At 37.3% G+C, this 25,019-nt stretch overlaps 2 protein-coding genes across 4 annotated transcripts in view; both read left to right on the top strand.

Annotated features, from left to right (window-relative positions):
* The window catches only part of LOC132090970 (E3 ubiquitin-protein ligase TRIM39-like), a 147,204-nt gene that overhangs the window by 1,892 nt on the left and 120,293 nt on the right, over positions 1–25,019 (top strand). The gene's annotated exons all lie outside the window — the stretch shown is intronic.
* LOC132090969 (E3 ubiquitin/ISG15 ligase TRIM25-like) lies at positions 2,875–23,546 on the top strand. Its single transcript, XM_059497756.1, has 12 exons — positions 2,875–3,481; positions 3,635–3,730; positions 6,252–6,419; positions 6,514–6,652; positions 6,748–6,920; positions 11,819–11,903; positions 12,011–12,121; positions 18,287–18,345; positions 21,681–21,738; positions 22,230–22,360; positions 23,173–23,250; positions 23,336–23,546. The coding sequence occupies exons 1-11, from the start codon at positions 2,930–2,932 to the stop codon at positions 23,242–23,244; spliced, it is 1,644 nt and encodes a 547-aa protein (XP_059353739.1). The 5' UTR covers positions 2,875–2,929; the 3' UTR covers positions 23,245–23,250; positions 23,336–23,546.

The raw sequence follows: 25,019 nt of genomic DNA, 5'->3' as shown, positions 1-25,019 counted from the left end.
CTATGATGACTGGACCTTGAGCATGCCCGTAAAGCCTAGCATTTTGGCTAGCAGGGATGCTGTTGCTTGAGTCTTGACTTGGGGAAACTGTTAACTGGGCACTCATACTTCAGCATGGCACCATTGGTATAACGTTACCCTAACACCCTCTAGAGGATGCAGCATGGAGTTCCCTTTCGAAATGGATATGCATGTAACCATGGTTCCCTGAGAATAGGGAATGAGACGCTGCATCCCATTGCCATGCTTTAGCCATTCCTGCTTGCGTCTCCTCAGACAAAAAAAAAAAGATGAAGTATTCTACAGGTGCCCTTTATGCCCGCAGTTGCTCATTTGCTTACGTCATAGGCTTCCACCTGCCAATGTCAAGTTCACTGTCGTTATTTTGTTCATGCTTCAGACACCGGCCATGCTGGAGGTGTTCCCCTAGAGCCCTCTAAAGGATGCAGCATCTCGTTCCCTATTCTCAGGGAACCATTGTTAAATGCGTAACCTGGGACATTCTTTGTTTGCATAATTTGTTCATTGTGTGAACAATCGTAGACATGCAGTGTTATACTTTAACTTAAAATGTATTTTTTTTATTAAATATGATCAGGTTAAATACAAATTCAATCTAATTAAAATATTTTATGTCATTATATGGTTGCCTAAAACATTATGATGTGCGTGTTAGTGGTGCAACGGTTCTCTGTAAAATATCCAACCGTACCATTCTCCACACATGGTTCGGCTTGCACTAGGACTGCGGTTCAAATTTAAATTTGACAATGCATATTTAATATGGTTGGTTAGAGTTCTGCTAATGGATGTTCCTGTTTATGGATACAAATGCTGGCTTCCCAATACATTACAACAAGATGAAAAATAAATATATGTGGACAAACCAATCACTCTGGAATAACTATCATTGATGCCGTCATCACGTGTTGATAACGCAGGTGAGACCTGAACAACACACAATGCTATTTTGTTTAAACTAAACTCATTTAAGCCTTGCCAGTTTAAATGTTAAAGAGCCAGAAGACATGAACTTGAATGCGCAGTGAGAAGGTATGCATGTGCACTTATCCAAAGCACGTGAAACTGCATCTCAGAACACAAGCAAATATTAAGTTCTCTTTGAAGTATTAGGTTTGAATGGACAGATTCACACAAAAATTATGTCAAAATGCCGGACTTGGTGAGTATCCTAGCAGACACAGTCGGCCGAACATATGCTATCAGTGCACTGATCAGTGCGTTCTCTTAAAGTGACAGCACTTTCTAAGTGTTAATCAAACAGCAGCAACATGAAAATCACTCACTGCTTTTAACTTTTGTAATTAGTCTTTAATTTACAAAGTAAAATATGCAATGTTATGTTACATTTGATTTCTTTATTCAATTTTTGTACCTAAAAACTAATGTAAGACCTACCTAAAAAACATGAAAAGCACTGTTTATTTTATTTGTATCTTTTCTCTATTATATTTTAGATTAGATTAGATTAGATTAAACTTTATTGTCATTATGCAGAGTACAAGTACAGAGCTAATGAAATGCAGTTAGCATCTAACCAGAAGTGCAAGAATATAGTGTTTTATATACATATAAGTGCAGAGTAAGTGAAGCTATGATTTACAGAATGTACAGTGGAGTTGCTATATACAGTATTGAGCAGTTGGATTGTGCAAAAGTATTGTTAAGCAATGTATTCTATGCAAAATAACAGAAGTGCAATGATATTTTATAGAAATAGTTTACTGTGCTTTGTACAGTAACAACTTTAGACAGTTTGTGTAATAGCTTGAACAATGTGCAGTCTGTGCAAAATATGAGTAGTGCAATACATGTATGTAAAGTACTGTGACCAGTGCAGTAAAAAAGCAGGTGCAGGTTCGATTGGTGGTGTGGAGTTCAGAAGTGTCACAGCCTCGGGGGAAGAAGCTCTTCCTGAGTCTACTAGTGCAAGAGTGTAGGCTCCTGTAACGCCTACCGGATGGAAGGAGGGCAAAAAGTCCATGGTTAGGGTGAGATGCATCCTTGATTATGTTTCTTGCCCTGCCCAGACAGCGCTTGTGATAAATGTTCTCGATGGAAGTTAACTGGGTGCCGTTGAGTAGTTTTCACCACCCGCTGGAGTTCTTTGCAGTCAGATGCGGAGTAATTGCTGTACCATACTGAGATGCAGTTTGTGAGTATGCTCTCAATGGTACAGCGGTAGAATTCCACAAGGATCCAGGGACTCAGGTGAACTTTCTTAAGGCTCCATAAGAAGTAAAGGCGCTGCTGTGCCTTTTTGAACAGGGTGGAGGTGTTATGGGACCACGTGAGGTCATCAGAGATGTGGATGCCAAGGAACTTGAAACTCTACACATGGTCCCCTTCAGCTCCATTGATGTAGATGGGAGTGTGTGCACGACTCCTAGTCCGCCTGAAGTCCACAATGATCTCCTTTGTCTTCTGTGTGTTTAGTTCCAGGTTGCTGGTGACACACCACACCCATTCCTGTAGGCTGACTCATCGTCATCCTTGATCAGACCTACCACCATGGTGTCATCTGCAAATTTGATTATTGCGTTGGAGCCATAAACAGGAATGCAGTCATGGGTGAATAGGGAGTACAAGAAAGGGCTCAGTACGCAATCCTGTGGCACGCCGGTGTTCAGAGTGATTATGGAGAGAGAGAGGTTATCTAACTTAATAGACTGAGGTCTGTTAGTCAGAAAATCTAAAATCCAGTTGCAGATGGGTGTGCTGATTCCAAGCTTGCTGAGCTTGGAGATCAGCTTGGAGGGGACTACAGTATTAAATGCAGAACTGAAATCAATGAACAGTCTCTGAACACTCTTTACATTCAACCAGGTTCATGAGGTGCATCATGGGATTCTTCATAAACAGTATTGAAGGAGTTCACACTTATCCTAAATAATGTCTCTTTCCAGCAATGTCATCCTCCATGAGTTCACTGTCTGAGGAGATTCAGTGCTCTATATGTCTGGACGTGTTCACTGATCCAGTCACGACTCCATGTGGACACAACTTCTGCAAGATCTGTCTGAATAAGTGCTGGGACAACAGCCAGACCTGCAGCTGTCCATACTGTAAAGACACATTCAAGCAAAGGCCTGATCTCAAGATTAATACCACACTCCGAGAGCTTGTAGATCACTGTAAGAAGAAAAGTCCTGAGAAAACAACTGAAGTTCTGTGTGACATCTGTGAGGAAAGAAAGCTGAAAGCGCTGAAGTCGTGTCTGGTGTGTCAGAGCTCTTACTGTGAAACTCACCTGGAGCCTCATTTGAGAGTGGCAGGTTTGAAGAAACACAAACTGATGGATCCTGTGAGTAATCTGGAGGACTATATATGTCAGAAACATGATAGACCTCTGGATCTGTTCTGTAGAGATGATCAGACATGTGTGTGTTCAATCTGCACTGTGACAGACCACAAGAACCACAACACTGTTGCTATAGAAGAGGACAGTGAAAAGAAGAAGGTAAAATTTACTAACAAAACTGATTTTATAAGGCTCATATCATGAAGAATATTTTTTTCATCTTGTGAAAGATTTAATTTTTACATTGTACATTGCCTCAGAAGACAGTAAATCTGTGTAATGATAAATGTGTCTGTGTTGTTCTCTCTATAGACTGAACTGATGAAGACACAGAAAGACATGCAGCAGATGATCCAGAACAGAATCAAGAAAATTCAAGACATCAAACACTCAGCAGAAGTCAGAAAAGTAAGTTTAAATAATTAAAATTACACGTTATACATAATTTAGTTGCATCTTTACAAGTGTCCTTATATAAAGTCCAGATTTTTCACTGTTTGTCACTCAGCTTGTCTGTGCTTTGCAGTAAATTATCTCAAAGGGGAAATGTGTATAATTAATTATAATGCCTTTCAGAATTATTTATAGCAGAATTAATGTTACAATTATTTAGTTTGTTCATCCACAGAGCAGACAGTATAATAATTTATCAACTCTAGGGAAGGTTCTCTTTCTGACCAAGAAATATTAGCTTTCCTACTGTACACAGTGCTAGCAGTAACTTACTGTAGCATGAAGCAAGATCAACGTTCGAATTGTGAGCAGCAAACACAATAATGAACAATAGTATTACTTACATACTACTAAACTAAGCAAAACACATACATACACAAAGATAACAAGTAAGGAGAGAGTAAGAAAAGAACAAAGACTGGCATTGTTTAAAATCAGTGATCCAGATGCATGTAGAGAATGAAGATTCTTCATGAGATTATTACTTGAACTGGAAGCTCTTATCAGGTTCTTCTAAAGATCATCTCATTCCCTGAACGAGGGAACGGAGACGTCACTTCGGTTCTCGCCAGAGTGGCCAATCCACTTCCAGTGTAAACAAAATGAGCAAATGCACATTGGCATGCGTTTATTGCATCCAGCTGCCCCTCATCACCTCGTTAGTGTAAGAGGCAGCAGATACACTGCATTAATTTATGTTTTACTGAGGAGCCGAGCCGGTGACCCAGCAGATCAGCAGTGGTACATCAACTGTGGCTACAGGACGTGAAGTCTCCGTTCCCTCCTTCTTAGAACCTAGCATATGGGCTAGGAGTCGCCCATCCCGCAGCTCTACAAATGTCTGCTAATTAGGCACAACGAACCAGCACCCAGGATGATGTGACACCCCAGGTGGAGTGAGCACACAGCCTGAGCAGGAAGGGCACACCTTGTGCTTCGCAGGCCAAGGTGATGGCATTCACTAAACAGTGGGCAATCAATTGAGACTGCTTTTCTGTTCTGCTGTCCACTGTAACAGAAAAAGAGTTGTTCTAAGGTCCTGAGTTCTATCCACATACTGTCGCAATGCACGCACAGGACAGAGCAAAGCTAGGGCTCGGTCTGCCTCCTCAAAGGGCAGCACTTGCAGGTTCACCACCTGGTCCCTAAAGGGAGTGGTAGGAACCTTGGGCTGATTAAACACTCCCAGGATGTGGATGGCACAACACCGACTCAGATGCTTCTGACTCCACAGGAGGAGGTGGCGGGCAAGTTGCGACACGCGACCTTGCCGGTTGATATACGCAATGGTCACAGTGTTGTCAATGTGGACCAGAACCTCCCTCCCCCAAAGGTGCCATCTGAGGTGGCTCACGGCAAGGCCTACTGCTAGCAACTCGAGGCAATTTATAAGCCAATGCAGTTGGGGACCCGTCCAAACCCCTGAGACTGTGTGCCCGTTTGTATGTGGCCCCCCAGCTGGTTGCCAAGACATCCGTACATACCACAGCATGCCTGGATACCTATTTCAGGGGCACCCTTGAAAAATGAGGGATCTGACCACGAGCTGAAGGCGGGCAAGGGTGAGACCCAACAGGTACACAACTGATAGCGAGACTGTGTGAGTATGAGCCATTCATCAAAGTTGAGAATGCACACCCCATTCTCTTGAAGGAACATGGGCTGCCTCCACGACTTTGGTGAAGATACGAGGCAACAGAGACAGCCCGAATGGAAGGACCTTGTACTGATATGACCGAACCTGGAAGGCAAACCGCAGGAATGGACTGCACCATGGTAGGATTGAGACATGAATGTACGCGTCCTTCAGGTCAGTTGATGCGAACCAATCTTGGGTACAGATGCACCCGAAAAAGAGTTTTTGCGTCAACATCTTGAACGGCAGCTTGTAAAGCACATGGTTCAAAACTCGCAGAGGGCACAATGAAGTAAGGGCTATAAAATCGGCTGGAGGGACCAACGCTATCGCATCCTTTGCCAACAGGACTGCGATTTCCACACGCAAGACAGTGGCATTGACAGCCTTGACTGAAGTGAACCAGATGCCCATGAAATTGGGGGGAAGCTGGGTGAGCTGAATCACGTAGCTGAGTCTGATGGTCCACAGGAGCCATAAATTTTTTTTTTTATAAAAATAAAAAAACACCCTATAAACCCAATAATTTACAAATAGAGGAAAACAAATATATGGGAAAAAAAGAATGGGTTTACAGAATATATACCATCATTACAAATCTGTTTGGTGAACTAAGCTCACTAAAACAACCGTATTAGAATAATAAAGTCCAGTTATTACCTTTCCAGAAACAATTAAAAAGATATTTGACCAGAAATCATACAAAATACAGCAAAAGCTAAATTAATGTCCCTTATGCCATCCTGCACCTATCACACTGAGGTGATATGAAGTTTATACTTCAGTTGAGGGATTAATATTGATAGTGATGTTAATAATGACACTTTTTTTTTTCCTCAGAGATTTTATACGGAACTGCTGGAGATGATGAAGGAGCAGCAAAATGAAGCAGAGAAACAGGAGCAAGAGCTGATTGAAGAGCTGCAGCAGGAGATCACTGAGCTAAAGATGAGAAACACTGAGCTGGAGCAGCTCTCATACACTGATGATCACCTCCACCTCCTACAGGTCAGTCAACATTATCTCTCTGATCAATGATAATGCAGGATATGACACCATAACAATCCCCGTGCTGAAGGATTTCTCCTCTCTCCTGCTGTAGATTCACTCATCCCTGTGCAGCCCTAGAAACACCAGGAACTGGCCTGAGATCAGCATGACGACTGATGAGAGTCTGGAGACTCTGAGGAGAGATCTGACTCAATTGAAGGACACTATAGATGAGAAACTCACCATAACTGGTACATCATTACACTCACTTATTAGATAGAAACATGATATTGTTCTCAATTCTTAAATATAAGCTTAAGATCTGATGATATTTTATTGTCATTAGTCTCTACAGAGCTAAAGTCGATACAGCAGTATGCAGGTACAATGAGCTGTCAAGCAAATCTCACCAGCCAGCACATGCAGAGCATGGTCAGCGTCAAATGCGCGCCCAAATATGTTTTCAAGCCCTACCAGCCAGCGCCACCATCCAGATACTTCACTGGAACTATTCCACAGGTCAAACCTCTTTCACACCACTCGGTAGGGGTTTGTGATATACACTACTGATCAAAAGTTTGGGATCAGTGAGATTTTGAATGTTTTTAAAAAAGTTTCTTTGCTCATCCAGGCTGCATTTATTTGATTAAAAATACAGCAAAAACTGTCATATTGTGAAATATTGTTGGAATTTAAAATAATGGTTTCTATTTGAATATACTTTAAAATGTAATTTATTCCTGTGATCAAAGCTGAATTTTCAGCATCATTACTTCAATCTTCAGTGTAACATGATCCTTCAGAAAACATTGTAAAATGCTGCTTCATATTTGGAACCTAGGATTCTTTGATGAATAAAACGTGAAATGGAACAGCATTTTTTTTAAATATAAATAGTTTGTAACGATATACACTTACAATTCAAAAGTTTTGGGTCAGTACATCTATTTTTTTTATTTTTTATTTTTTAATTAATAGTTTTATTTAGCAAGGATGTGTTAAATTGATACAAAGTGATAGTAAAGACTGTAGTTGTTAGAAAAGATTTGTATTTTGAATATGCATTTTTTTGTTTAATTTTATTTTAAAAATCCTGAAAAAAGTATCACAGATTCAAAAAGGATATTAAGCAGCGCAACTGTTTCCAACGTTGATAATAAATCAGCAAATTGCAACGATTTCTAAAGGATCATATGACACTGAAGACAGGAGTAATGATGTCGTAAATTCATACGTAAAGTCGTAATAAATAAGTTATATTTGAAAGTTTATTAAAATAGAAAACCAAAAATTACCATGATTATTCCATTGGAATTCTATTGACTTTTCTAATTGACATACATTTTAAAATATGCAACAGACATTTTAAAAATACACGTAAAATGCAAATATATGTATACTATACATAAAAATGAGAAAATAAAATCACATTTTGGTGTACATATATATATTACAATAGTTCTAAAATCATGAAGTTAATTAAGAGACTTATGTTGACACCATATTTCCTGTTTTTTGTGGTATTTCGACAACAAAAATAATCCCAGCCCTAGCACTGTCTTGCGTCTCTGACGGTGTTTCTTTCCTGAATGAATTTACCGTTTAAATTATTTTGTTCAGTCACAATGACTCGCAATGACTTATTAACAGTGGCATTTTTAAAAAAATCAGTATTCAACGTGTTATGTTGATATAGCAAAACATTATTAACACATTAGTAATTGCAGGCTAAATTCAGTCATATCTTGTATTTAACAGTGTGTACATCTAAATGCCACTTCAGATGCAGCTTCTGTGTTGATTTCATTGCTGGGTAGCAGCCCAAATGTCCTATTATTCTAATTCACTGATTAAATGTAAGTATTTGACTCATAAGGTAATGGACACTTTTAGAAAAAAATGGCATTATACAGGTAAAAATGCCCATAAAATGTAAAAATCAGTTTAAACTTCTTTTTAAGTTTTGGAAGTCCACAGCAACAGGCTAACATGCATGCAAGGTCAAAAAACACTTTCATTGTCTTATAACATGCATTTATTTTTCCCTACTTGCTCAAGGACTCCCAGACGATTAGCTCAATGGGCAATATGCTAATGCTTCATGTTGACGTCAACATGGAATGGCTTAGGATTTGTTTTAAAAATGACTTGTTTCAATGATTCAGAGTCGCCTCTTTCTTTTGACAGACAATAACTTTATACACGGTGCACTTTCAGATTTAAAACTTTGCAGGATGTTTTCATTCACTTAGAGTTGTGTTACATACAGCATGAAAGGTAATTTCCAAAAATCCACAATAGTGATAGTAATTTCATAATAGTGAAAATCCAAAGATAGAATTTCGAATATTCATCAAATTTAAAATAAAAAATCTACATTTGAATGCAAAATTGATGCATTCAAATTTTAAATGTGCGCTAAGTGTTGTTGAATTTTAATGCTTTTTTTTAGCCTATTCAGTTGTAGCGGCTTTGCTTCGTTGTTCATTCAAAAAGAAAAAGAGTACATCAATGCAGAGAAGATGATGTTTACGTCAAACTGAAACCAAGCCATTCACACAGAAAGCATGAGACAAGAGAGTCACATGTTTAGAATTTTTTCTTAAAAAAAAAAAACATTAGCTTTTCTAATCTTTTTTTGTATTCTGTGTTCTTTTTATTTATTAAAAAAATAACACAAGCAAAAAAGGCCTAACACTAGCTTGCTCTATTCTTTTTCTATTATATCTGTTTTATTTGTATCATATAATTAAAACATTGCTACATGTACTTTATAAGGACATGTGACCAATCACGGAAAGTAGGGACACAAGTAGGTTCTGGGGCATTTTGAGTTATTCGCAGATTCTGAAAGTGTAGTCTCCAAGCTTTCCAACGTTGTGTAACACATGGAAATCTGATAATATTTGGAGAAGTTGTGGTCATTTGAAGGTAGGCACTCAAAAAGGCTCAAAAGTAAGAAAATGGCCTCTAAAAGGTTGTGCAGTTCTCACCTGTTCTCAGTGCTGGGAGTGACAATAGAGCTCATGTACATCTCATTTAGAAAAGCCATACCCCCTGTAAAGCTGCATGTTTGCATAGCAACGACTTACGCAACTGGAAAAATCGGACTGCATACTATTAATAATAAAGGATAATGTGCATTGTAATGTTAGTAATTTATCTTTTTTGACTTTTATAAAAATGATTAAGAGGCTGAAATATGTGAGTTTTATCTTTTTATAAAACCTTTTTTGTCAAAACTCTATTTGAACTTGTGCATTGTAGATAACATTGCATAAAAATGTAGAATATTCGGTACATCCTATACTGTAATTCTAAAATGATCTGATAGTGTGTCTGTGAAACACTGAGGTACCGTACTAGTTTTGTGTGCGCGTGAACATCATGGCAACGTACAACAAAAAATTACTTCACACAGGAAACACTTAACATAACACGTAAATGCAAGTAACTAATGTAAGGTCTAAACATGGACTAAACATGAGATAACGTGTACGTGTTCATAGAATGAACACAAAATGACAAACTTTGATGTTTATGGAAACTCACCCCATAAGAAACAGAAAAGTATTCTTGCAGATCTCGTTGCCTCCAATGAAATAAGTAACCGTCTCCAAAGTTTGCACTGTGCATCTGTTTGTCTAAATGTCCAGTAATTCGCATGTACTGCCACTCTTTTTCCACAGCTAAAGAATCCAGCCGTATATTGTACATAATGTCTGGAGAAAGCTTCTGGCTACAGGACTGTCTCCCATGCAGAGTTCTCTTTTCTCCTTGTGTAGCATTTACAGTCAAAGTTACGGATTTTCCCCATTTCTCTGTCTTTATCCCCATCAAATGTTACTATCAATATAGCCTCTGATATCTTACGGTCCAACTCGTCTGATGCCAGTCCGATACATTCTCGTCTGCGATAAACTTTGCGGCGTCCATCTTCATTTAATTTTGATATCAGCTAGAGCCGGCCATAGCGCTGCATAATAAGTAGCCACGCTTCCCTTGGAGGGCGGGGGCAATAACAAAAGAAACAAAAGTGGCTTATACAGTATGGAAATACACAGACAATGACACGCCCCTACTGCGTGCTCTGAAAAACAAGCCGATTTTAACCTCAAAATGTACGCTTTTAAATATACCAATACTGCTATCTGAAATACAGAGAGGCATCTTTGTGATCTCAACTAACAGATTCTGCAAAAAAACGAAAATCACAAATTTTGAAAAAAAAACGCTTCTTTCTCATTTTGCTCTTAAGTTGTGCTGCCGACTTGTGTCACTGATTTCCGTGATGGGTCACATATGTTAGAACCTGTTAGAATGTTAGAAGCTCTTGGTGCATAAGGAAGATCTGTAAAGTTGCAAAGACTAAAGCCTCAAATCCATGATGCAGCTCGTTCTTACACGCACCCACATCTCTACGTCACTATGTGGGAAGATTTGCATAACACCGCCCAGATGTTCATGCTAAGAAAGAAGGCGTACCTTTTATTCTCATTGTAGTATTGTTACCGCCGCCATGTCGTATAGACGCTGTGTGTTTCACTGTGAAAGCGAAACTACTTTGTTTGTCCTTCCAAAAGAGGATGATATCCGCTTCATCATGCCGGGAGCTGATCCGTGCTGGTCGCTGAGGAAATACATCAACTTTGCACTGTGGATTGCTGGATCGGCTTTTTTAGTAGATGAAGTGGAGTTCAGCCCTGGGGACATAACGTGTTTGCCGGAAACCCAACGGATGCTCTTTTGTAGAATCCGCCGGCCACGCTGTTCTCAAGGCCACCCGCCTCTGGTCACTCTAGGCCTCTAGTATCCGTTCACTCTTGTATTTCGTTGAGAAAGTGAAACTACTCTGTTTGGCCTTCCAAAAGAGGACACGATTAGAAATCAGGTTTATATCATGTTTATGATGGGTTTTATGTTTATAGGTATCGTTGCTCCAGCCAGACAGGGCATCTCAATATGTTAGGAGGCGTAACATTTCCATCACACGCTTGAGGCATTCGGCCAATCACAACACGCTGGATAGCTGGCCAATCACAGCATGCCTTGCTTTTCATACCGATGAGCTTTGTAAAAATCAACGCATTTCAGAAGGCATAGAGGAAAAACAATGATGTACAGTATGTGGAAAATAATGTGGTTTTTTTTTTACCTTAAAGCCCATAAACACATTTCATTACACCAAATCACCAAATTATTTTTAGCAACATCAAATGACCCTTTTAAATGCTCTTTTGTTGGTTTTGATTGCTTCCATTGTCCTCAACTTTTAGTCGTTTTGGATAAAAGCATGTGCTAAGTGACTAAATGTAATGTAAATTGGCCTTCATAAAACTTGCAGTTTACATTGCACAATTTACATTTAACTCATAACTGGTTGTGTTTCTCTCTCTTTGTTTGATTGACAGGCTCAGAATCCTGCTGCTTACTATACCCCCAGTCAGATCGCCCAGCTCCGACCCAGTCCTCGCTGGGCCACTCAGGGTGTCCAACCTCAGTGTGAGTCTCCGCCCAAACACCCATAGCCCCGCCCACATCGGCTCACACACTTGCAAAGACCACCAAAGCTCTTCATTTCACTGCTCTGTTTCTCATCTCCGTTCCAGATTTGCAGGCCATGCCCAATACCATCAGGCCCTCGTTGCCCTGTCCGCAAACCTTCAGTGGCATGCGTCCCGCCTTCCAGGTGCCACAGGTGACCGCGCCCCAGCGCATGGGTGAGCCTTGAACCTTGCTGCCATCTTGGCTTCCTGGCCAAGATGGCAGCTGCTAGCGTTATGTTTTATAAAATGGTGATTATAATATTTTGACCAAATATATTAAATCTTGATTTTTGTCAAATGTTGCAACAAGATGTTATTTTTATTTTGTCAAAGTCAAAGTCAAAGTCACCTTTATTTATATAGCGCTTTAAACAAAATACATTGCGTCAAAGCAACTGAACTACATTCATTAGGAAAACAGTGTCAATAATGAAAAAATGATAGTTAAAGGCAGTTCATCATTGAATTCAGTTATGTCATCTCCAGAGGTGGGTAGAGTACCCAAAAACTGTACTCAAGTAAAAGTAAAAGTACTTCTAGAAATATTTACTCAAGTAAAAGTAAAAGTACTAGTCTTGAATAGTTACTTGAGTAAGAGTAAAAGGTATAGGATAAAAAATCTACTCAAGTAGTTAGTTACTAGTTACTTTGGGTCATATATACTGAGCCTATTTTTATTAAGATATATAGATAAAATGTATGTAATGTATGTGTGCGTGTATAAATGTATATATTTCATCAGCCTTTACTCCAATTTATGTAATTTATTATAAAACCCTGTCTGTTTACTTAAGTAACAGATTTAGGTGTCATGCCATAACATATTTTTAATACGACTGACTTTATATTAAATGTGAATTTAACATTGAAAGTTAATGTGATATAAATATTGCTACATCTTTCATTGTTCTGAAAGAGAGCAAATAACATATACATTATCAAAGATCATTTTCACTCACAGTCTAGAGTTCAATCACTCTCAGAAACTTCCATTAAAATCACTGAAACTGTTAACACTGTGAAATCAATATCTTAATTAAAGATTCGTACACACATCTGCACTTTGTTGTTTCTGACGAGAGAATTCGCCAGAAAGAGGTATTCAGTCAGTGAGCGAGTGAAGGAAGCACCGGCATTTTAGCGATGACTCATCTGAACACAAACTAATGTCACAGTGGTATCGTGTACTGTTGATCGAATATAGCCCAAGTTATTACCTGTTGAACAGTAGACAGCACACGCGGTGTTCATCTAATAAGGATTTCCATCGCTAGCAAATAATAGCCTTTGCAGATTTGCTTTCAATTCAGTGCAGTGCGGCAGGGAACTGAACGACTCATTCAAACTGATTCACGAACTAATTCTCTGGTTTGCCAATTGGTTTGATCAAGCCTTTGAACAGAATTAACTCAAAAGAATGAATCATTCGCGAATGGGCATCGTTCATTGCCCAGAGAAAAGTAGACGGCGCGTTTGGAATAAACTGAAGCATTTATAACATTTATTGCATTAAGATAAAGTAACGAGAGGAGCGTCGCCCACAGTAACGAAGTAAAAGTACAGATTTTCCCCAAAAAGTTTACTCAAGTAAGAGTATAAAGTACCCATCTTTAAATATACTCCGAAAAGTATTAGTTACCCCAAAAAATTACTCAAGTAAATGTAACGAAGTAAATGTAACTCGTTACTACCCACCTCTGGTCATCTCTGTTCAATTAAATAGTGTCTGTGCATTTATTTGCAATCAAGTCAACGATATCGCTGTAGATGAAGTGTCCCCAACTAAGCAAGCCAGAGGCGACAGCGGCAAGGAACCGAAACTCCATCGGTGACAGAATGGAGAAAAAAACCTTGGGAGAAACCAGGCTCAGTTTGGGGGCCAGTTCTCCTCTGACCAGACGAAACCAGTAGTTCAATTCCAGGCTGCAGCAAAGTCAGATTGTGCAGAAGAATCATCTGTTTCCTGTGGTCTTGTCCTGGTGCTCCTCTGAGACAAGGTCTTTACACGGATCTGTATCTGGGGCTCTAGTTGTCCTGGTCTCCGCTGTCTTTCAGGGATGTAGAGGTCCTTTCTTGCTGCTGATCCAGCATCTGGTCTGGACACGTACTGGATCCGGGTGACTGCAGTGACCCTCTGATCTGGACACAGACTGGATTTATTTATTTATTTAACCTTTATTTAACCAGGAAGTCCCTTGAGATAGAATCTCTTTTTCGAGGGAGACCTGGCCAAGACGGCACACCAGTTACAATTTAAATACAAATACAACATAGTCAAAACAACCAAACAAGCATCACATAAAAAGGAACAGGTCACATATGGCAGTTACATTTTTGAGTTATATGGCATTTTAACATGGTCTTGAATTCATTTAATGGGACTAAAACATTTAGATGTAGCAAGTTTTGCAGATTATTCCAAGACCATGGTGCAAAGTAAGAGAAGGCTTTCCTCCCCAGCTCAGTAAAAACCCTTGGAACCTGGTAAGAGAGCCACCTGGTGGAACGGAGATGAAAACTGCTGGAATTCTTCTTAAGAAGATTACTTAAATATGTCGGCAGTTTACCTAACATGGCCTTGTATAGAAAAATATGAAAATGAAGTTGTCTACGTAAACTTAGTGACGGCCAACCAATCAGTTCATACAACGTACAATGATGAGTACGGGAACCAGAGTTAGTTATAAAGCGCAGAGCACTGTGATACACAGAATCTAAAAAGTGGAGAGTACTAGAGGCAGCATGCATGTAGACAACATCACCATAGTCCAAAACACTCAAAAAGGTAGCCTGCACAAGTTTTTTTCTATCTAACAGGTTAAAACAAGCCTTATTCCTAAAAAAAAACCCAGTCTTACTTTCAGTTTTTTTTACAAGCTTTTCAACATGAACTTTAAAAGAAAGTTTGTTGTCCAGCCAAAAACCTAAATACTTATATGATGTAACATTTTCAATTAAGTCCCCATTTAGTGTGTTAATAGTTATATTATCTGGGGATTGGGAACGAGCCCTTGAAAACGTCATAAATTTGGTTTTCTTAGTATTTAGCACTAACTTAAGGCCATGTAGTGAGACTTGGAGCTCTTTAAAGGCTAATTGAAGGTAATTTATGGCTTGGCTCAATGAAGGGGCAACTGAATATATCACAGTATCATCTGCGTAAAGGTGCAGTTTAGCAGTTTGCACATCCTTTCCAATATTATTTATAAATATAGAAAATAAAATAGGGGCTAAAATCGAACCTTGAGGAACACCCTTGGAAATCTCTAAAAAGTCTGATTTAAGACCATCTATAGAAACACATTGCGTTCGTTCTGTAAGATAATTTTTGAACCAATTAATAGCTGTGTTTCCTATTCCAATATTACGTAATCTATTTAGCAATAACTCATGGTCAACAGAGTCAAATGCCTTGGACAGATCCACAAATAAGGCAGCACAATGTTGCTTTTTGTCCAATGCATTTATAATGTCATTTAATAGCAACAAAGTTGCTGTAACAGTGCTGTGTCCAGCACATCATGTGGATCTGGTGGCCACGGTGACCTCGGAACAAAAGAGAAACAGACAAATATTAGCGTAGATGCCATTCTTCTAATGATGTAGCAAGTACATAGGGTGTTATGGGAAGTGTTTCCGGTTCCGGTTTACCTAATTAATGCAGCCTAAAAATCCTTTAACGGATTTGGATAATAAAAGCATATTAGTATGTTATGTGTATGCCAGGTTAAAGAGATGGGTCTTTAATCTAGATTTAAACTGCAAGAGTGTGTCTGCCTCCCGAACAATGTTAGGTAGGTTATTCCAGAGTTTAGGCGCCAAATAGGAAAAGGATCTGCCGCCCGCAGTTGATTTTGATATTCTAGGTATTATCAAATTGCCTGAGTTTTGAGAACGTAGCGGACGTAGCGGATTATAATGTAAAAGGAGCCATTCAAATACTGAGGTGCTAAACCATTCAGGGCTTTATAGGTAATAAGCAATATTTTAAAATCTATACGATGCTTGATAGGGAGCCAGTGCAGTGTTGACAGGACCGGGCTAATATGGTCATACTTCCTGGTTCTAGTAAGAACTCTTGCTGCTGCATTTTGGAGTAGCTGTAGTTTGTTTACTAAGCGTGCAGAACAACCACCCAATAAAGCATTACAATAATCTAACCTTGAGGTCATAAAAGCATGGATTAACATTTCTGCATTTGACATTGAGAGCATAGGCCGTAATTTAGATATATATTTTTAGATGGAAAAAAGCAGTTTTACAAATGCTAGAAACGTGGCTTTCTAAGGAAAGATTGCGATCAAATAGCACACCTAGGTTCCTAACTGATGACGAAGAATTGACAGAGCAACCATCAAGTCTTAGACAGTGTTCTAGGTTATTACAAGCGGAGTTTTTAGGTCCTATAATTAACACCTCTGTTTTTTCAGAATTTAGCAGTAAGAAATTACTTGTCATCCAGTTTTTTATATCGACTATGCAATCCATTAGTTCTTCAAATTGGTGTGTTTCACCGGGCTGCGAAGAAATATAGAGTTGAGTATCATCAGCATAACAGTGAAAGCTAACACCATGTTTCCTGATGATATCTCCCAAGGGTAACATATAAAGCGTGAAGAGTAGCGGCCCTAGTACTGAGCCTTGAGGTACTCCGTACTGCACTTGTGATCGATAGGATACATCTTCATTCACTGCTACGAACTGATGGCGGTCATATAAGTACGATTTAAACCATGCTAATGCACTTCCACTGATGCCAACAAAGTGTTCAAGTCTATGCAAAAGAATGTTGTGGTCAATTGTGTCAAACGCAGCACTAAGATCCAATAAAACTAATAGAGAGATACACCCACGATCAGATGATAAGAGCAGATCATTTGTAACTCTAAGGAGAGCAGTCTCAGTACTATGATACGGTCTAAATCCTGACTGGAAATCCTCACATATACCATTTTTCTCCAAGAAGGAATAAAATTGTGAGGATACCACCTTTTCTAGTATCTTGGACAGAAAAGGGAGATTCGAGATTGGTCTATAATTAACTAGTTCTTTGGGGTCAAGCTGTGGTTTTTTGATGAGAGGCTTAATAACAGCCAGTTTGAAGGTTTTGGGGACATATCCTAATGACAATGAGGAATTAATAATAGTCAGAAGAGGATCTATGACTTCTGGAAGCACCTCTTTTAGGAGCTTAGATGGTACAGGGTTCCTCAGGGGGTCTATAGTGCACTGTCTGATGCGATACTGTATCTGACAGCTGAATGGTTGCAATTTTATCTCTAATAGTATCGATTTTAGAAGTAAAGTAGTTCATAAAGTCTCTGCATACAATGGGCCTCATTCATGAAACACATTACATTTTGTAAATAGTTCGTAAAGCCGTTCAGACGTAAACCTTTGAATTCATGAAAATGTTTGTATTTTCAAAATGTTAGTCTGTACAAAAGAAATGTACACCCTACAAAATGTTATTTTTGGCAAACTAATGACACAGAATTATGATGCACTGCCATAAGTTAATTTGCCCTTGCCCTATTTTTTTTATTATTATTATTTTTATCAGCTCAGTTGATAAATCTAAAACTCAGTGCTCATTACTGTCAATATTTACCCAGCCGTAAATAGAGGACGAGTGGGACAAATAGCGACCAACCACATCTCTTTTTAGACTTGCACTCTATTAATTTACTAACTGCTTGTTTTCTTAAAATACAAATACAAATAAAAAAAATAACACCAGCTTCTCTATTCTTTTTGTATTTTATCTATTTGTTTTCCTTTTATTTATTATACAATTAACAAAAGCAAAAAGGCCTCTAACACTAGCGTGCTCTGTATATATATATATATATTTATTATATAAAAACCTTGCTACATGTACTGCATTAGGCTGAGACTTGTTATAGCACTTGCATACTCTTTTGTTGATTTTGATTGCTTCCATTGTCCTCATTAGTTATTGAATATTTATTGTTATGCGTATGGCCTATTAGTCTTTTTTTGCAATTTACTTGAGCCAAACCTAAGAAAGTAGACCAGAATATTCCACGGCATTCCTTGAAACAAAATTTGCGAAGCTGTAATTCATAGGTGGGGATTATGCTAATTGTGAATGCGTGTGCACAAGCGCCCTATTTACTAATGACTGTAATCCATTAACATACACGTTTAACTATTAGATCTGATGTTAACAAAGCTTTGTGAATCCAGAGAATATTTTTGACAAAGGTCTGTTTTATGTGCAAATTACTCTGAATTTACGCAGGTTTCAGAATGAGGCCCGGTGTGTGTGTGTTTCTGCACTTCACTGATCCAGATTGTGCTCTGTGTTTCCCTCAGTGTCCCAGGGCATGGGCCCTCGTCCCACCGCCGCAGGTGCAGCCACAGGAACAGCTCAGGTGAGAGGAGTGCCGCAGTACAAACAGAGATTGTCTTAATATCAGGAGATGAGAGGCTCTGTGTTACTTAATAATGGAGAAAGCGTAACGGCTAACTTGGGTCACGTGAGCCTTAATAATCAATCACATTACAGCCTTGACATCACTAATTATTAGTCAGAGTTGCACGACACTCAAATGCCATTTACTGATACCATAAGAATGAATGAGAATTCCATAAGGTGAATCCCACCTGCCACAAAATGTCAGTGACTTCTCTTATTAAACAATTTATTTTTACATGGTTAACTCTAAATTTTTTTAAATATAAACATATTGTTTAGTGGAATGGTTGCAGGCTTGCTTTCTATTGGCTTTGGTATAAATACACACCTAGAGTCTGCAACGCACAGCAGCACATGCTCACTCCGCCGCAAGTGCCCATGCAACAGGTACTCGCTTCATTTTTACTGGAAAGTTTTTAATTTACTCCCCCAAATTTCTGGTTTTGTATTAATTTCTTGGACAAATAATTTTCGCCATGATTTTCATCATTGTGACTTTTTTTTTTCACTAACGAAAAATAGACTATAGTGAAAAAAAAACTCTTATTTGTCTTAAATCCAGAGGCAAACGGTAGTGAAGTATTTTTACTTTACTCAGTTAAATTGAGAAGTATCTGTAATTAATTAGAGGGTTTTTCTTAGGAAAACTTTACTTCTCTATATCCCAAAAGCATAATATTGTGCTTTTACTGCTCTATATTTCATAAATAAAAGTTGTTATTTGTCTTACCTTTAATACTTCAGAATATTAAAAATGAAGTAATTTCTTGTACTCAAGTAAATCTTTGAATTACTTTAACCTCAAGTAAAAGCAAGAAAATAATATATTTCTAATGTAATGTAATGAAGTATGGTAATGCAGGGCCGCATTAAGAGCTCACTGGGCCCCGGGGCTATGAGTTACTACAGGTCCATGGTCTCAAAACCAGCATTTACTAAATGAATTCTCTCCAGGTGACATGCCCCCATGGAAGAAAATTTTTAATAATAACTCCTGAAATGATGACTTCTGGTGAATATAGTGGAAATGAATTGATACATTTAGATAAATATATTTCATCTCCTCCTCCAGAAACCTTATTAAGAAACCCTTCAGAAATGATTGACACATTATGAGGGAACGGGAGACAGGAACACTGGGGAGATGTATGTGGAATGTTAGGCTAAACCTGTACTCGTTTAATATAATCACTTTCTTATCAACTATATTTGAGTTTTAAAAATCCACATGATATCAGCCTCTGGAGTCTGACGGACAAGGAACCTTGACCTCGCTCCTCCTGTGCCCAAAACCTCTCGGTCCTCCTTTGATTATCGCCTGATGCGATGATGTGCTGCTTAATATCACACACTCCGCCGTGACAAACAGAAGAAATGCGACGCATATGGTACAATTGGCCTTGTATTCATTGTCCCTCACGCATTCCAGCCATAGGTAGTAATTTTCCCATTCAATTCTATATTTTTGTGCTCTTTTCTTTTTTGCCGGCTGCTCGGAGGTAGTCATTTTTACATTTCCTGCTGTTGTCACTTGTCGTCATCGTTGCTACGATACGTGACTCACAATGATTGAAACAACCAATTAAAAGGGCATTCTCTGATGATGTTCCAAGATGTTAAAATGCTACGCTGATCAAAGACAAACGGGGAGAAATTAGTAGGCCTATCTACCGCACCGTTGTTTTTTTTTTCTTTCTTGCCTGCAAATGTCTTCATTCATAGTCTGACATATATATTAGAAGCTATATGTGTGTATCTGTCATGGATTTGCACTGAATTGATTCTCAAAAATACGGAACAAAGTGCGTTCCGTATCAGTTCAATACAGAACAAGACTTTTATGTGTCAAATACGGGACGATTCCGTATTTTACAGAACGGTTGGCAACCCAGTAAGCTGCTCTGAGCTCTCTCTTGTATGTCGGTGTGTAATCACTCAGTGTAATGTAGTCTTTGCCCCAAGATGTATTTCTCACTGCATGAGTGAATACATGATGTGCATGACTCGTGACAATCGGTCTGGCTTGTCACACAGTAACTAAACGAGTGTGTTCATTTTATTAAGAATATCTCTTTGGATTTGAGACTTTAGTCTTTGCAACTTTAGGGATCTTATCAATGCAAGAACAGCTTGTAACACTCCGAAGAGAAAGAAAAACTTGAAATTGCATCATAAGACCCTTTAATTCTGGTTAGTTTTTAGAGTTAAATAAACAATAATTAAGTTATTTTAACTAGAAATAAACTATATATCAAGAGCAGCATTTATTTATTTTATTTTATTTTTTCAGAAAGATGCAGTAGTAACCTTAACATTTTATTTTAAAGTTTTACATGGCCTAGGTAGATGGCCTAAAGCAAAAAAGCTGCAAAAATTCTGAAAACCTATTAGAGCTCATAATTTGTTTAAAAATATAACATATTACATATGATAATACTGATAATGTTCATACTTATGTACTGATAATGAATAAATCAGTATATATACAATTATTATATATAAGTATATTTTCTTTTTATTTCATGTAAGCTATAGCTTCTGACCTTTAAATCAAACCATTCTCATGATTTTATGACATCAAGTACTACTTTATTTAATCAGAAACACCGTCTAAATCTTATTTGTGTATTTCACTTTCATTTTATTAGTAGGCCAACAGTGTTTTTCCTTTTAAATGCAGGGATCCAAAACAATGAATCTTATTATCATTCAGACAAAACTTTGCTTCAAGAATGAGCCTCACTGCTGACGTGATATAATCACTAGCACACACTGAGCACATGTGAGTTAATGTATTCCTCTTATCGGCATAATTTTTCATATCGGGCCGATGATGATATTTACATTTAAAACCATTATCGGCTGATTCCGATATCAGTCCGATAATATCGTACAACCTATGTAGTAAGTCTCAACTGTCTGAATTTATTTTTGTCACAAAATATAACTTACCCAGCTCTTTATATACAGCTGGATATATAGCTCTGCAATTTCAGTGTATGCATAAAGCAATTTTTAATTCTATGTAGCAAATCTCAACTGCTTGATTATGTTGTTGCAAGATGTAACTGTTATTGTCCAGCTCTAGTCTGATAAATGTGATTTTGAGGAAGAAGATATTAACATAAACATTAACATCATGATTTACTGTCAAGCTGCTCTGAAACAATGTGTAAGTGAAGAGGAGTTTTTAAAATTGTACTTGCTTTTTGCCCCAGACGTCACAGAGTGACTGTTTGCTTGTGTATCTTGCTTAAAAACAGTGTTTCTTAATGTCTATGTGTTTGTCAGCCTCTGACAGCGTCCATGTTGGCTGCTGTCCCTCCACAAGAACAGAAGCAGATGTTGGGTAAGTTTATCCTCTTTTTCCTGTTTTGCTTTTTTTCATGTATTAGAATGTGTCCCATTTCATTTTATTTTTTTCTGAGCAAAAAATAAGACATCATACGTAAAAACACTATCATTCTAAGTCTTTACCAATCTCCATTATCATCATTTAAACCACTAGGTTCTACTCATTTGACAGCAATGTTTTTTTAATCATTTAAAATATAATAAAGTTATGTAATAGTAACAATAATAATTATATTTCAAGTACTTAACCATTTGAATTTTGAAATTAGAAATTGCGCATTAAATCCAAGTATACACACACACACACACCAACACACACCAAAATGTTATTTTATTTTCTTATTTTAGTTTGTAAGTATAGTATAAATATATTTGTATTTTACATGTATTTTTAAAATATCAGTTGCATATTTTAAAATCTATGTAAATTAGAAAAGTCAATAGAATTCCAGTGGGATATCTCATACATGCTCTCTTCTGCGACAGGTGAGCGTCTGTTCCTGCTCATCCAGGACATGCATCCCAGTCTGGCTGGAAAAATCACCGGAATGCTGTTGGAGTTGGACAACTCTGAGCTGCTGCACATGCTGGAGTCTCCAGAGTCCCTGAGGTCAAAGGTCAGTCATCATGGGATCCTTGGTTTTGTTATTTAGCGGTGATGTGATCTCACCGCTTTTAGTCATAATGAAATGTGATGAATGTGTTTTATCCCCAAAACAAAACTTTTTTTTTTTTTACCTTCGTGTGACCTTATGGGCATTTTTGTCTCTTTCAGTTTAGTTTTTTGATCATTTTGCTTGTGTTAATGTCAACTGCATACATTTTGGCACAGGTGTGTATTTTTATTGAAATTTAAATATTTCATCTTCATTTCCTTTAATAAATCTGTTTTACACTAAAAAATAGTTCCTTTCAGGACCTTACAATGAGGACGATAAATGTCCTCAATGTAACCCATTAAAACCCATTTAATCCCATTTGACTATAAAATGATGCAGTTGTGTTAATAGGCTTTCAAGGCAAGGCTTTTTTATTTATATTTTTATTTACCATTTGCAATTTTCTCAGGTTTGGCCTATAAATCAAAAATATTCCTGTTTTCTGCTGTATTATAGAGCCAGTTAGATGAATTATGCAGCTATAATAGTGTGGGTGTATATGGATGTCAGAGTGTGGTTTGTATATATAAATTGCTCATGCTCAACGTTTTCTTACCTTTTTTTTTTTTTTTTTTTACTTCAACATTAATCTGCCAAGGGTCTTTTTTTAAATGAGACCAAATTTAAGTTTGTACTACCAAGCTTCAAATTGTCATGACAGTTTTTTGGACATGGACATTTTTGTCCTCTATGAACCTATGTGTCATTTTTTTTTTAATTGATGCACAATGGTTAATATTCTATATATAGAAATATACTTTGTATTCCAGGTGGATAAAGCAGTATCGGTGCTGAAGGCTCATCAGGCCAAAGTCCCCAGCACCAATGTGGCGGCCGTCTAACACAAGGTGAGAGGAGAATAGTCTTTCACACTTTTTGACTATTGAAGAAATACTTTTTTTCTGATCTTTTACATTTTTCTTCCTTTTTCAGAATGGTTCTCTTTGGCCCTGTCTTCACCAAGAGGGACGCAGTAAAAAATAAAAAACAAATAAAAACTTTTAATTCTGGAAAATTCCAAAACATTCCTGTCTTTTTATTGTTCTTAATGAATGCTCATTGTCAGTTGTGTTCTGGCAGTTGATAGCTGAACATTTGGGAAAGTAAATAAAATTACACTACTTGAATAAATAATACTTTAAACATGTATCAGGTAACACTTTATTATAACTTTCATTAATAAATCATTATCAAACATTATGTTATGCTTAACGAATCATTAGTTCAAATATATTCACATATCTAGGATTGTGAAATAATGTTCTTGTTAATGTTTACTAATACATTTATTAAACATTACCTAATGATTAACATTTCATGTAAATTAAAATGCCAACAAATGTTATTAAACTTGCACATCTTGAAAATCTACAAATGATTTTAACAGATGTTATACAATGATTAAAAGCTTGTGCTAATGCACAACACTGGCTGCTGTTGAGGTGTGATACGGGGATTATATTGCATTGTTTTGATAAATTATTTTTTCAAATTATTTATTTTTTATAATTGTAAACATTTTTAAATGCATGATCATATGAAATGATAGTTTTATGACATTTTTAAGCATTTAAATGTACATTAAATAATGATCTGTTAATCATTTGGTAATGTTTAATAAGTTCATTAGTTAGGATTTCACAAGCACATAATCTCATATTTCTAGATATGTGAATATATATTAAGTAATGATTAGTTAAACATTAGATAATGTTTGTTAAGGATGTATTAATGCAAATTAGTGTAAAGTGTTACCCCTTTGGACACAAAGCAGCAGCATTCATTTGGCACATGATCAAATGAGAACTATTTTTTAGATGTCTAGCATTTTATTTACTTATCTTTTCTTTTTCTTTTTGACTTTTGATGACTTTGAACTTAAATGCATGCCTCTTTTAAGGTTATTAGATACAAGTTAATATGAATATGAGTTGGCAAAACTGAAATGTAAAAACTTGCTTAGGATTAAGTTAATTTATCAACTTTTGCATTGGTAGCATTGCATTTAAACATTATGGAGTCCTGTTCCTATAGTTATTATTGGCAGGACATGAATGTATTTGTTAACAAAAGATGGAAACTCTTTTGATTGGTCCTGAATGCCTTACATGATAATTATATTTTTCCGCTTGAATTATTTATTTATGTATTTATTTTGGTGAAGTAACATTGTCATCCTTGAAATCATTAAAATAACAGCAGAATTAAAATACTGTATCGAAAAAGTGTAACTGTGGAATCCGGTAAAGCTAATGCAGCGCCCCAGGTGGGCCGTGAGCATATTGCAGGAGGGCTGCCAAAATTAAAATTAATATATTTTTATCATTTCATTTTATAGGACAACGTTATGGTATTGGAAAAAGATGAGGTACATTTAAAACAAACACATATAATAAATAATTATAAAAACAAGGTGAGTGTTGGAATCTGGGTTCAGTTTTTTAGCGCATTAATCAAGTGAGTGAGTGAAGTGACATTCAGCCAAGTATGGTGACCCATACTCAGAATTTGTGCTCTGCATTTAACCCATCCGAAATGCACACACACAGAGCAGTGAACACACACACACTGTGAACACACACCCGGAGCAGTGGGCAGCCATTTATGCTGCGGCGCC

This window comes from Carassius carassius, chromosome 17, assembly GCF_963082965.1.
Source record: "Carassius carassius chromosome 17, fCarCar2.1, whole genome shotgun sequence".
NCBI classification, from domain to species: Eukaryota; Metazoa; Chordata; class Actinopteri; order Cypriniformes; family Cyprinidae; genus Carassius; species Carassius carassius.
The sequence above is the reverse complement of the archived record's forward strand: the minus strand, read 5'-3'. Positions and strand labels throughout refer to the sequence as shown.